Source organism: Colius striatus, chromosome Z (genome assembly GCF_028858725.1).
Source record: "Colius striatus isolate bColStr4 chromosome Z, bColStr4.1.hap1, whole genome shotgun sequence".
In the NCBI taxonomy this organism is placed as follows: domain Eukaryota; kingdom Metazoa; phylum Chordata; class Aves; order Coliiformes; family Coliidae; genus Colius; species Colius striatus.
Genome location: NC_084790.1, coordinates 75142540 through 75157467, shown reverse-complemented (window position 1 = coordinate 75157467; position 14928 = coordinate 75142540). Strand labels below are relative to the sequence as shown.

At 39.1% G+C, this 14928-nt stretch overlaps 1 protein-coding gene across 1 annotated transcript in view; it reads right to left on the bottom strand.

Annotated features, from left to right (window-relative positions):
* Positions 1-14928, bottom strand: part of GOLPH3 (golgi phosphoprotein 3) — a 29871-nt gene that overhangs the window by 6716 nt on the left and 8227 nt on the right. Inside the window, exon 2 of the mRNA XM_062018569.1 lies at positions 2999-3130. Within this exon, the coding sequence (XP_061874553.1) occupies positions 2999-3130 (132 nt within the window). The remainder of the gene's footprint in view (positions 1-2998; positions 3131-14928) is intronic.

Genomic DNA, 14928 nt, shown 5'->3' with positions numbered 1-14928 from the left:
CAAGAAAGCTGATTCAAGGGAAAAACTAAACTGATCAAAGAAGTGAATTAGTTTCCAGTCAGAGGGCCTAGCTGACAGGGCTGCACAAATGTTAGAAACAACTCAAGATTAAGACTCCAATAAATCTCTTCAAGACAGGGCTATCCCTCTCAGCTTCAGCACCAGATAAAGTGAGGAAGCCTAAACTCCTCCCTTCACACCATGGCTGAAAGATACAAGGTTTTGATTTACAAATCAAAGCTTCTGAGTTTTAAAGAGGTTTTACCTTTCCACAAAATCCAAGAATGGACCTGAGGTGTGGAGGGAGAAGAGCTATCCTGAGATGTAGAAGTTACAGAAAAGCACATTGCCACCTTGCGTGCAACCGGACAGCTCATTCCACTCCCTCAGCACAGTATTTAAGTCAGTGTAAGATGAGAGCAAGGGGAGCAAAACTTGCAAAAGGAGGACAAGGAGGACACTTGGTAGAGTTGAGACATTCAAATTCAACATAGAAACAAGACTGAAATTTGGTGCTAATACAAAATTTGAAATAAGGTACAAAACATCCTAAGTTGTTCAATGACAATGATTTCCACATTGAGAGAGGTGGTGCAAGGCGAGAAGAAATCTCATACATTTCAGTAGTTAAGGATTTTATTTGCAAGAAATTACTGAAACCACAACAACTGGTTTCTGCTTGAGCGCAGATGGCAACTAAGCACCAAGAAGCCACTTGCTCACTCCTTTCCCTGACTGTGATGGGACAGGGAAGAAAACAGTGAGAAAAAGGTAAAAAAACTTGTGAGTTAATGACAGTTTAATAGGACAGTACAAGGAGAGAAGAAATAATAAAAAAATGAATATGCTAGCTCTTAAGTAGTACGTGAAATGAGTGATACAGAATGCAACTGCTCACCAATTGGAACCCAGCCTTTTCCAAGCTGAGGTTCAGCAAGCTCCTCCAGTTTATGTGGGGAGCATAATGTTCCATGGTATGGAATATACCCTTGGCTAGTTCAGGTGAGCTACCTTAGCTGTGCCTTCTTCCAACTTCCTGTTAAAATTAACTGTATCCCACCAGGAAAATCAAACTTCATTTGAATTTTAAATTAAAGTCTTTTTTATAGAAGACTCCTGCCTCCAGAAAAAAAAAAAATGTATCAATTGCATTACAGCAGAAGAAACAACAAACCCTTTAATGTTAGGTAGCTTTTACATTTACTTAAACAAAAAGGGACACAAACACATAAAACTACCCCCAAAACCACAAGATACAATTTAACAACTCTCCCCCCCCAAAAACTCCCTAAAACTGAACAACAAAAACTTAAACAAAGCCACAAAACAAACCCGTACAGAAGAAGAAAATAACTGGCTTGTATTAATTATTGAAGACACATGTAGGTTATTTTTCCATTTTCCTATAAATAAAAAACCATTTAAATTTCAGGTAGAGAGAGTTGACAAGTTTTGCACAGAATGAAAATAACTGCCAAGGAACATTCTTGAATGCCTAAGGAGGCTAAAGCTTTGGAGGAAAGCAAAAGTACAAACTAATCAATGCTGACATGCTTAAATGAAGCTAAAAGAAGTAGTTATTTGTCTGAATAGAGGTTTAGTTCTTCAGAAGATGATGGTGAAGGTTGGGGAATTTGTGTAATAAAGTTTAAAAAAAAACTTTGCAAAAGATAATATTGACAGCAAAATGTACTATAAAAGAAAATTTATCTGCAGTGGGTAGAGAACATTTGATCATGTTTTCAGTGAGTTTATTTCACAAGTACCCCCAAATAATAATGAAATAATTCTTCACTGTGATTTTGCACATTTTGTAAAAAGGTGAAATCCAGCAGCCAAAGTAATAAAGACTTCAAATCTTAAGCTTAATTCAGTAAAAGACCTCAAAAATTTGGCCTTCTGTCCTAGTCTTGTCCAGGACAGAGTTAGTTTTCTCCCTAGTAGCCTATACAGGACTGAGTTTTGGATTTAGTGTGAGAATAAGGCTGATAACACTCTGATGTTTTGGTTGTTGATGAGTAGTGCTTATCACAAGTTAAAGATTTTTTCAGCTTCCCTTGCTCTGCCAGCAAGCAGGTTCACAAGAAGCTAGGAGGGAGTATGGCCAGGAACTAGCAAGAAGGCTATTCCACACCAGAGAACATCATGCCCAGTATATAAACTAAGAGCAGTTGGAGGGGAGGGGCTGATCACTGCTCAAGCATTGGTCAGTCAGCAGGTGTTGAGCAACTACACTGGGTATCCCTTGTCTGTTCTTGGCTTTTGTTTCTCTTTTTGCTGTCTTCATTTTCATTACCATTATTGATATTATTATAGTTTATTTCAATTATTAAACTGTTTTTATTGCAACACATGACTTTTACCTTTTTCCCCTTCCAATTCTCATCCCCATCACACTGAGGGAGAGTGCAGGAGTGAGCCAGCAGCTGCATGGTGCTTAGTTCTCAGTTAGATTTAAACCAGGATATCATCTTAAAGCTCATCAAGTACAGCAAATCTAACACACCAGTAACATTGCTTAGGTACAGCTTTGTGCAGGGGTCCAAGGTACAAGGATCATTTTCTTCCCATGCATTGTAAGCACAAACTGCAACACTGTGCACATCAATTAAAATGGTGGCTTGCAGGATACATCTAGCAGGCTGGCAGCTATTTCTTTTAGACTCGGCCCACATTTCAACAACATTGCAAAAGCCAGTTCCTTCAGCAGATTACAACTGGTACTACTGGCTCCCAGCAGATACCAGACAGTGCCAATGCCAACTGTTTGTGTAAAGTTCTCAACAGCAGCAGGAACACATCACAAGAACAGAGACTAGGTAGAGAAGATTTTCCAAGGTACTTCAGCTTGCCATTTAAACAGTTTTGGCTACTAGTTAAAAACCCCTCTCCCCAGGTAAAGGGAAACAAAAGTCTTTTTCTTACAACCAATTGTAATTTATAGCTACATGTCTGGAGCATGACACACAAGTAGATGTGATCACCTTCTTCTACTTACTTTTCTTGTTAATAGACTTTTCCGTCTCATTCCACAAGCCTCCAGCTGAAGACGCCCTCGCAATGCCAATTCGATTAACATACAGCCACGCAATCCTGAGGAGATACAGTCATTCCAGAATGATGTGTAACCCTGTGAAGAACAAAAGACAGTAAGATATCTCCATCTCCACGTGAAAACAAATAAATAGGCTTAGCCCATTCTCTAAGCAGTTCTCCTGACTTGACGCACTTTTCAAGTAGCATTACTAGTTAACTACCATTCTATCCGCTGAAAGCATGAAAGGAAACAGACTCATGTCCTATTAGTTCTCAGATCCAGTCTTTGATCTTTGCAGAATGAGGAAACCTCATAAAAGTGATACAAAATGAAACAGAGAGATAACAAGAGTTGTGAGTTTATAACAGACAAATTAGACTTACTGCATTTTTAAGACATCAAGCATTTGGCATTACTGACATTACACAGGCTTATCTGAGCTTCCTGAGAATACTAGCATGATTTTACATCCACAAACAACATAGTACTGAAAGTAATAACAACCTGAAAATCGGTATAAGTAAAATATGGAATATACTGGAAACACAAACATGGCAATTGTCACAAACCACAGAACAGATTTTTTTTTTTAGCTTCAATACAGCTATTCTGTCATTTAAATCCTTTGAAAACTTACAGCTTCATGCATACTGCTCTTACACAGACTGCAAAACTGCAAACTACATTTATTCTATGAACCACACCAGATCTACCACACATTTTCATCTATTTCTGCATTGATAGCTGTCTACTTAAGTGACAGAACAGAGCATTTGACTTAATACATTTACTCAATACCTAGAAATACATGAATTTATTTTTATATTCCATTGTTCTATAACTATGACATCAAAAATTGAGCCAAAAGACTTCTGTCTTACCGAGTAGCCAATATAGTTCATGCACGTTAATATGTAAGTATCTAAGGTACATTAAAACCATTCCGAGAACCATTTTGCCATTGGAGCAATTACTGCAGAAACGTTTGGTATGACCCAGAACTCCCCTAGCGATGCACCTTTGAAAACACACTTTGGGATACATTAGAGAAAAGTGCTGCAAACAAAGAGAAATGGGGGAAGAAAAAAACGGGAGAGCAATTCCTTTCACAAAATTTATCTTCACCAATATCAAAGACTAACTCACATCAAGAACAAGCCCATTTTATTCTATTAACAGATAAAAAGCTACCAATGTACAGAGATACAAGATGCACACATCTGAAGTCAACTAAACTTACAAACCAGTCCCTAACTACCACATGCCATTACATTTAGATTTCCAGGAACACTAACATGCATTTCCATTTAGCACTTAGCTATTTTTCAAGAGCTGTATTATATACATGACCAATGTCTCTGAAAAGTCTAATAAAGCTCTGAATTTCTAAGAAGTAATTACTGAAATATTTCACAGATTTATTTTTAAAGGCCATAGACATAAGCTTGGAAAGGCATATGAGAAGCTATCTAATCAGCCTTCTACTCAGAGCTGATCCTTCTTGAGTATCAGCTCCTCAAATCAGTCACTCTGTAAACTAAGATTCTGCTTGGCACCAGACATCTCTGCAAAAAAACATGCAAGATAAAATGCAGCTTTTGCTTGATGGAAGGAATAAAAGACTCCTTGTACATCCTACTATTTCCAACCAAGTAGTCTGTCTGCATCATAACTTTTGAAATAATAATTTTTTTAAATAACTGGCAGTGGATTGCAGAAAAATATAGGCTCACAAGATCATTCAGTTACAAAGCTGGGTCAAGTTGTTCAGCCTTCTATTCATTTAAGTCTTGAAAACCTCCAAGGATAGAGGCTGCACAATCATCCAACAGTTTTTAATCAAGTTACCCTGAAAGGCAGCTCAACAAGATCATCTTCTTCACAAATGGAACTCCTTGTTCTAGTGGGTCTGATGACATTAACATCATGAGAATCTATATCGTGTTACCACCTTTTTTTTTTTCCATAGGCTTAAGAGTTTGCAGAGGAAGAACATCATATTTCAATGTACAGAGATTATACTGCTATTAACACAGTGAGGAAGCAGATATTTTAGAAAAATTGTTGTCAGCCTGAACATTTTTCAATATATTAAACTGGTATTTCCAGATAGCTCAGGCAGATGGACTGATTGGTTTTGGCACTTACTGCAATGACTTCAGACAACTGAAGGAACGTTCAAAGAAGGTCAGTTTAGCACATAACAGTGTAAATCATCCTTTAAATTAACTCAGACTTCCTGGTATAATTGAAAATGAGTAGAAACAGACATTTATCTTCAACACTGCAAACAGCTTCTTGACACTTATTTCAAATGGCACAGTGCTTAACTAGGAAAATGTGCACAAAACAGAAACAATCATGCTCAGGGTTACAGAACTACTGCTTATTAAAGAGCATACAGATTGACAATGAAAGAGTGAAAGGCCTAGGGAGAACAATACTACTACTATACAGACAGGGAGAACAGCAATGTAGAATAACATACTGTTTGCACAGGAAAATACTTTTTCCTTTTTCCATAGACAAGGACTAAAAAGTGGTAAATTCAACTGACAGGTTAGAAAAGTCAAAAGCCATCTTCTTCTCTATGCTTGTATTCAACTTGAACAGGAAGGCAAAAGCTTAAAAAAAGGCTTTTAAAGATGTGTTAAATTCATAGGAGGTTGATAATGAAGTTTGATAGATAGCAACAGATCTATACACTACACATGGCCTGGCAAGCTTCCACCCAGTTGAAGTCAGTGTAGTCTGGAGGAGTCATCACTCTGTCCATCTGTTTCCTTCACGTGGCCTGGCCATTGCTTGTTACAGTTGATAGAACAAAACATGGATTTGGTTTGACCTTTTAATGTTGTTCTCACTGTTATTCCAAATAGGCAACAGTCTCAAAACACTTAGGTTGAAGATCAAAGACCCCTACTTACAAGTCGTTCACTACTTAAAGCCCTTAAGCAACACTAGATTTGACAGCGTAGAGAATATTGAGAAATATTTTTACTTCACCCGTCTTTCCACAAGTCTTTTGTAATTTTATAAACATCCTAACTCAAAGAAATACTTATTTCATTAGAGTTGCTAAGCAGCGGGAGTGGGCAGGAAATTATTTTTATCTGACAGCAATCACACTAGAATAGCACTTTAAGCTATGAATAGCCTGCAAGACCAAATTTTAAATCTATGTTTATTCAAAGATCAAAAGAATGTTTACAACTGTCATGTTTATTTACACCAACACAGCACAAAAGCCTTTTTCATCTGAGCTGACCTATAAATTTTCAAGTAAAAACTAATTTTGCTAGACAAGCGTAAAGGGAAATGAAAATAAAGTTTATAACAGAAGCTTGTTACCACATTAACCTGAAAGCTCAGACCTGTACACTCAGGTATACAAAGCACAGAGCTAAGACAAAGAACCTCTTTCTGCTTAAAGAATGTTACCAAAAATCCATGCTCATTAAGCAATTTATCTTCCACTACCTCCTGTAGCATTTATTCGCTTTCTCCTTTCCTCATGGCCCCTTATTAATTTCCAGCTCATACAGATCTTCCTGTTCAGTTAGCCCTTAATCACTTTAAACTCTCACTTACCTAACAATGGCCCTGTGCCTCAGTGTTACCCAGCCTACCTAACTCAATCTTCCACTGCCTAGTTTTACCTTGCCTCCTTAGTTGCATGTCCCCATCACAGAACTGTGACACCCTCTCTCTTCAGCAGCCGCCTCCCCCACCTCATCCCACTCTAAAATGTAATACATTAACTTACAACTTCCAGGTTTATAAAGATCTGAACTCCCGTCACCTTCATGGATTTCCCTACATCTGTTCACACAGATGGTGTGGACAAGATATCTGAATATTTACACCACACATGGTGAGCAGCCACCTTGTTCTTGTCTCTGCTCCAAGAGAGGGGCAAACAGGTAATCCCTACCGATATGCTGAGTCTAAGATCTGCTGAACAAAGCACAAATTCTTGCAGCTTCTTCCTACTTACTGTAGGAATACCCCAGCTCAGATCTGCATACACCTGGTCTCCTACAGACGCTGGCACACAGAGCACAGCAGAAGGCAGGGAAGGGAAGAAATCCTGAGTGGAAAGATCTCACCAATGTCCCCTACATTATTCCCTCCCACAGTCCTTTCACTGTTTTGCCTCCAAGATCCCTGAATCTCAAACTTCACAAAACAGAATCAGGTCCTAGGACTTCTAAAACGAGTGTTTATAAAGATGCTGGAAAACTCCTGGATTGACAAAGATCGAGATCTAGACAAATCCTGCTCATCAGCTCCCAAACTGTCACCCCAACTGTGAAAAATTTAATGAGATCATCTGTTTATGTCATAATTAAACCACAGCTGCATGGGTAAACTATATATATAGAGAACAAGTACACATTAGGTCTGACAATATGAATTCTGAACTTAGTGGCTATACAAACTTTTTTTTTAACCACTCAGGATTAAGTACTACAGAGTAAGAGCTGCTGCAGAGGAATTAAAGTGTATGTCTACAGAGCACACTGATCTTCAATTTCTCAAGATACTCCAAATTTAAATGTCTAGATAGTTAAAATTTATGTTGCCTGAGAGATTTTATAATTCACAAATTATTTGTAAAAATGTTTTTTTTTTTTAAGAAGACAGATGAGACACTTTCTCCATCTCTGAACCAAAAAGGTGCTGCAGTAATGACCACTACAATTCACTAAACATGCAGAAAAGCAGAATGAGAAGACTCTAACATAACCAGATAGAAGCTATTTAAACTTCTCAATTCCTATTCTCAGGAAATTCCAAATTCTTCTTTTATGAAAGATACAAATAAAAAGACTTCAAAATTTAGTAAAGAATGCAAATTCTTTAACTTCATGGAGAGCAGAAATGTTGTTTTAAGCTTCTCCGGCCATGGTAGCCCCATTTGAAGGGGAGCTGGCCAACATGGCAAGTAACAGAAAACCAAGACAAACAACACAGCTCACAAGGAGTCTGGAAGTCCTAGCTCTGAGACAATATATCTGACACTATCATGAAGACATGATATCACCAACTTCAGGGTTTCTCAGCTAGGAGGTACAATGTAGGTTAAAGACAACTTTCACTTTAGCAACCAGTAAGTTCTAAATTTACAGGTAGCTTGTTTTCAGAGGAAAAAAAAAAAAAACTTTACCAGCTCTACTTGGATGCTGAATGATTGGAAAACTAGATTCCCTCAACTCTGTTGGAGTTTGCTATCATTTTTATTACTTCTGCATGGATGACATTCAAATACAGTGCTGGTGGTAGCAATATAAAAGCTCTGAAACATAAAAAATGTTGTTTTATTTAAAAACTAACAAGTTCTAGCTTTCTTTCCAAAATGCAGCACACTATTTTTATAGTATGTTCTCAGCAATCACAGATGACAAACATACTGGAAATTATTCTGTGTTTGCTGGTATCATGAGAAGATATTGATCACAAGACTATAACTGCATGATCATTTTGAGCAGTTATCTCAGCACTGAAAGAGAGACTCATGTTTTGTCCACACACAAATTCAGGTATCCTTTCTTACATGTACTTTACATGAGGAGGGGGGAAAAAAGGCAGAAAAAGAAACTAAGGACAAAATGACACCCCAGTGCTGACATCCCAATTACTGTCCAACATGTCTTTTGAACCACTTCTTTCTTCACACCACATCAATTACTTTTCCTTTGAGAGATTTGCTACAGTTTCACTGACAATTCAAATCAATGTCACAGCTTCTCATTTTAACCTTGCACAAAACTGGGGACAGTACGTCCTTCTCCATGTCTTCATTTTTAGCCATTTAAGGACTAGATACAAGCATGTAGTCCAACAAAGTCTGAACTGCTGCTGAAGACAAGGTATCTATTTTTTCAACCCATTGAAGCACATGGCTGTTCTGTCTTGAGTGCACAGTAGCACTTTTGTAGTCGGCTAGATGAGAAAGTGGTATGTCTGGTTTCCTCATCTGATTGACTGAGGTGAATAAATTTCATACACAGCATGGGAAAAAGGAACATAGTTCGGACAGACAGCAAAAGGCAAGAGAATCTCCTTCATTGACAATCCACACTCCAGTAGACAAACTGCTTTCAGACCTTGAATAGCTACACCTATACCAGCTATTCACTTGGTCTTTGGGATAAAGAGATGAAAAAACCCACCTGACATGGTTTGACATGAAGCTGTTTCTGGTAAGGGGGAAGGGGCTGTAAAGATGGCTCTAGTAAGGAGTTGCTCAAAATTCTCCCCAGCTCTGAGCCAGACCCACTGCTGGGGCTGAGACAATTAGGTGCCTCTATGATTACATTTTAAGAAGAAGACAGAAGAGGAGGGTCCTTCCTGTTTCTTCCTTCTGTCCACTTCTTTTCTGGCTGGTGGTGGTACAAGGAGTTGGAAGAGAGAGAAACAACTACGGTTGTTTCACTCCAACGTCAGTGAGGAAAGAGAGGAGGTGTGCTGGAGCAGCGACTCCTCTGCATCCTGTGGAGAGGACTGGTGAAGCTGAGATTTGTTTGCATTTTGTTAAAGACCCTACATCAGTGGCAGTGATTCACTTCCTTAAAGACCTCATGCCAGGGGCAGTGACTACAGCCAGAGGAGGTCATGTCCCAGGTGAGGGACCCTGTACCTGTAGAAGCTGCAACTGTGGGGAAGAACACGTCAGAGATATTCATTAATGACTGCATCCCATGTGAGGGACCTGATATTCACAGATGTCAGAGCTGCTGGGAAGATTCCACATCAGAAAGGTTCATTAAGGACTCTGTCCTGGGGGAGAGACTCCATACTGGAGCAGGGGAAGAATGCCAGAAGTTGCTTCAGAGAGAAGTGGCAGAGCCCATCTGTGAGAGAGTGACCACATCCCCCATTCCCTGCCCCCACCGTGAGCCATTGAGGGGGAAGGAGGTAGAGATATTGGGAGCAGAGAGCTGGACCCAGGAAGAAAGGAGGGATGTGGGAGGGAGACCTTAAAGTGCTGGTTGTAATTTTCTCATCATCCTACTCCCTTTTGCTTTTTATTCTGTTCTGTTTCTTGTAGGTATTAGAATAAACTTTCCTACTTCCCTCTGTAAGTTGAGTACTGGAGTCTGTTTTGCCCAGAATAGTAATTAACAGTGAGCCTTCCCTGCCCTTGTCTCAATCCATAACATCCTTGGGTATCTTTTTTCCCACCATCTTGCTGGGGCCTCCACCATCCTAACGAGGGTGGGGGTGGATGGGGGGCACCGAGCACAAGACTGTCACGGTGCTTCAGTGCTGGCTGGGCAAAATCATGACATCACCTCACATACATCATTGGGTTACTGGTACTCAAGTCACTCATGAGCAATCTGCTCAGAAGATACACTTAAAGTATCATGAACTGTATTATCACTACCTTCACCTCCTGGTTTTGGACCTCATTAACATCCTGATCATCACAAATCTGAAGTTACAGCATTTAAATCTGACAGGACAGCAACAATATACTTTTCTGACTCTTAGGAGCAACAAGTTCTCCCAGAGGTGCCTAGTCTGTTATTAGCCTTGTGCAAAAGCACAGGCAGAACATAATAATCCAAAATCATCATCTGTCACATGTTTGAAACCTACTGCAGGAGGTAGGCAAAGGCAATTCATCTTGACAAAATGTACTTCATAATAATCACAACAGCAACAAAATTCTTACTTTTTAGTTAAGGAGCTCCTCTCTGAACAAGTAGTTTTGGAATCTACAAACAGTTTGGGAGGGCAGAGGAGAATGCAGCAACAACAGACACTGTAAAGGTGCACTGCAGCAGGTTAAAAATGAACAAGAATTTTTACATTGTAAAATGGCTATTTCCTTCCTCTTGCATCCTATCTCTAACACAAGAATCACTTGCAAGTAACTTGACAACTTTAATCTGCTTCGTGGTTATGGGTGACATTTTTCAAGTATTTTGATTTTAATAACAAGTACTAGCAGACTGAGAAGCATAGGGCTATCATAGTCCACAAAATGACAAGAACCATGTTAGTATAGAGTCTCCTCTATGTAGACTCTCTAAAATTACTAATTCTATTTTGAACTTTGAAAGCAGTGGGAACTAATGTAAGAACTTTTACAACACATCTCCTTCAAGCTGTTCCCAAATCCAAAGAGGTAAAATACAAAATATAAGCAGTGTCTATATAAAGGTAATGAAAGTACTTGGCTTATTTAAAAAATCATGTTTTAGCACAGAATATCAATCCTCTCTGCTGACCCAAATGCTTTCTTTTATGAATTCCAAATGCATCTATCATCATGTATTCTTCCACAACAGAAACACTCCATCCTCTTGGATACTCAAGCAAAATCTTACATTCAAATGGAGATATCAGCTGACAGCGGTAGGAGAGAACAAAGAACTGTAAGTGAACATCAGCTTCTGACATCTGTACATGATTCTGAGGCTCCTATCCCTTTAGCTAAAAGTAAAATTACTGATTAGAAAGGAGAAAATGCCTGCTACTGTAGCAGGTAAGTCAATCTCTTCTTTGTGATAATGTAAATATAAGTAAAAATCAGTAACTGATTTTGGATTCTTTAGAAAGGAAAAACTCTTAAAAGTTAGTATTTTATTTAGGAACATCATAACTCTATGATGAACAACTAACATAACTTCTGCATCTCTGAAGTGGAAGCAGAGCAGCTCTGCAGAGAGAGACCTGGGAGTCCTGACTGATAACAAACTAAATATGAGCCAGCAATGTGCCCTTGTGGCCAAGAAGGCCAATGGCATTCTGGGATGCATCAAGAAGAGTGTGGCCAGCAGGTTGAGCCAGGTTCTGCTCCCCCTCTACTCTCCCCTGCTGAGGCCTCATCTGGAGTCCTGTGTCTAGTTCTGGGCTCCTCAGCTCAAGAGGGATGGAGAACTTTTAGAGAGAATCCAGCGCAGGGCCACCAAGATGATCAGGTGACGGGAATATCTTTCATATAAGGAAAGACTGCAGGAACTGGAGCTGTTTAGTCTAGAGAAGAGGAGACTGAGGGGAGATCTTATTAACATTTACAGATATCTAAATGGTGGGTGTCAGGAGGTTGCGGCATCACTTTTTCTGCTGGATCTAGCCGACAGGACAAGGGGTAATGAGATGAAACTCGAACACAAAAAGTTTCATTTAAATACAAGAAAAAGCTATTTTACTGTTCAGGTGAGGGAGCCCTGGCACAGGCTACCCAGGGAGGGTGTGGAGTCTCCTTCCTTGGTGACCTTCAAGACTTGTCTAGGCATGTTCCTCTGTAACCTGATCTAGGTGGACTTGCTTCTGTAGGGAGGTTGGACTAGATGATCTCTAAAAGCTCCCTTCCAACCCCTACCATTCTATGATTTTTTTCTTACAGAACTATCTGGTTGCCAGATTTTCATTTTCACTGCTTCTATAGCCTAATCTGTTTTAAGACATACTTGGTACGACTCAGTCTCATCCATCAGGAATGCATTCAGAGGTGGCTACTTTGCCTATCATTGAATTAGAATGGTAGGGGTTGGAAAGGATCTTTAGAGATCATATAGACACGTAATAACCAAAACTCCAAGATTTATTTTTCAGGTAGCTTTTAAACAAGTACAAAGAAATTCCAGATCCAGTAGAAGAAATATGGTTCTATCTCTCTACAAAACTGTAAACGATAAAAATGCATTTCTGAAGACAAAATAATTTTAGGAGACATTAATTCCTTTCACCAGGCATCGCTCAGAAGTAATAAGATAAAAACAACACATCCAGAACTTGTCAACATTCCAGTGAAATAGCTGCTAGAAGAACACATTATGTGATTTTCTCACGTGTCAAAAGGAAAACTCTCAAACTTCAAGTCATTTGCAATTAAACTGGATTTCTCTTCATCATCTTCAAGCCAGATGAAGAGCCTATGCCAGTCTACATCTATATAGCTCTTGTCTACAAAACTTATCGTTCAAGTAAGCCATCAAGTTTTCAACCCAGAAGGCTGCACATACATCTAATGGTACATCTTCATATACAGAACTTTAGAAAATTAGTATATGTTTAAGGAAGAAAAGCAAGCCAGAGTGCAGAAGTGTTTATTTTTGGAATATGAGGACTTTGACACCTTACTGCATTCCCACTTGACTTCCTCTTTGAATGCAAATGAAATCATTAGTCGTTTTACTGGTACATAGGTTATAGTCCAATTATGAAGATAATCCTTGAAGTGTTCTGACAGTCAAATCTTAGTAATACTAGAAAGTAAGCATACATATTCTACAATCCCAGAATTATTTCCATTGGAAGAGACATTTAAGATCATCAAGACCAGTCAGTAACCTGACAAGCTCACCACCATATCTCTCAAAGCACAGTATCGACAAGAAATTTGTCAGGTATTTGATTAACTTGCCACTACATTTAACAGAAAACAAACACAATCTGCTGTTGACTACTGACAGCACCAAAGTCAAATGGTACTGCCCAGCTTTTCAAGCACATATATAGATGCACAATATATAGACACATCCCTTTACTAAAATGAAGACAAATTTTAGGACTTTTATATATGGAGGCAACTAACAAATGGCACACTCCTGAGACCCCTGAACAAATCAACACTCAAAAGAGTTTGACTGTTCATTCAGGAATGAGAAGACAAACTTACAAGCTTAACATTCAGCATGATTAAGTGTATGCACATGCAGATAGTTACTTTAAATATTTGCACAGCTTTTGCAAAGCCACTTTCCATCATAGTACAATCTCTGTTCTCCATATTTGATGCAAAATACAGATTTAATTTGTTCCATAACCTGTAAACTGATTTCTATACTAACAGCTACTGCCACTGAGCATAAAATCTCATATTTATTTGAAAGAAATATTTAATTAGAGCTGAGACTTAAATCACCAACATGAGATATTTCACTCAAAAATTCACAACTTCTCACAGTAGCAAGCAAAAATAGCAGGATCAGAAAAATTGCTTGTATCCTGTCTAAATCACAAACACAAGCCTGGAACACGTTTAATGTCTCCTAGGCTGGCAGCTAAATCCCATGTAACCACTCCAACAGTTCCCTCCCAGCAGGATGTGCGAAGAGACGAGGAAAAGCACAAGTGAAAATATGAAACAAAACTAAGTGATGCACAACACTCACCCATCACCTCCCACAGCAGACTGATGCCCAGACAACCCCCAAGCAATGATCACCTATCCATCCCCTCCCTTCCTCACTTTTTTATTGCTGACCATAACACTATACAGCATGGGGTACCCCTCTGGTCAGTTGGAGCCAGCTGTGCTGGGTCCCTCCACCTCCAGCCTCTCGCACATCCCAGGGTGGGCAGAGTGAGAAACTTGGTGGCCTTGATGTTGTCTAAACGCTGTTCAGCAACAGGTAAAACATGCTTATGTTCTCAACACTGTTTTGGTGAAAAACCAAAAACATAGCACCATATGAACTGCTTTGAAGAAAATTAACTCTAACCCAGACAGGTTTTCTCTCTCAAACAATAAGAAAATACTAATTCTGGTATGTTCTTCTAACACAGACAAGGCAGGTCTAATATTAGCTGTCTAAACAGATGGAAGTTTCCCTAACACAGCCTAACTAGGCCACATTAAAACCACACTTCCCTCCTCCAGGCTTATGTATATGCTGTATCTGCCCCCAAATACGACAGCTATCCTTTTCTTCTACCTTTTTATTTATTGTGGCCACACTTCAAAGCAGCAGGTAAAGCACTGTGTTACTTCAACTTGGGGAGCTTTCATTTTGAGAGATTTCAATCTGGCCACTAATGTGGATGGATTTCCAGAGCCATGCCTCACATGTTTAAAAAAACCTGAAGTGTACATAAAGGATAGAGATTCCTCCCTTTGTCTAAATTTTCCCTAATTTCTTTTCAGTTTG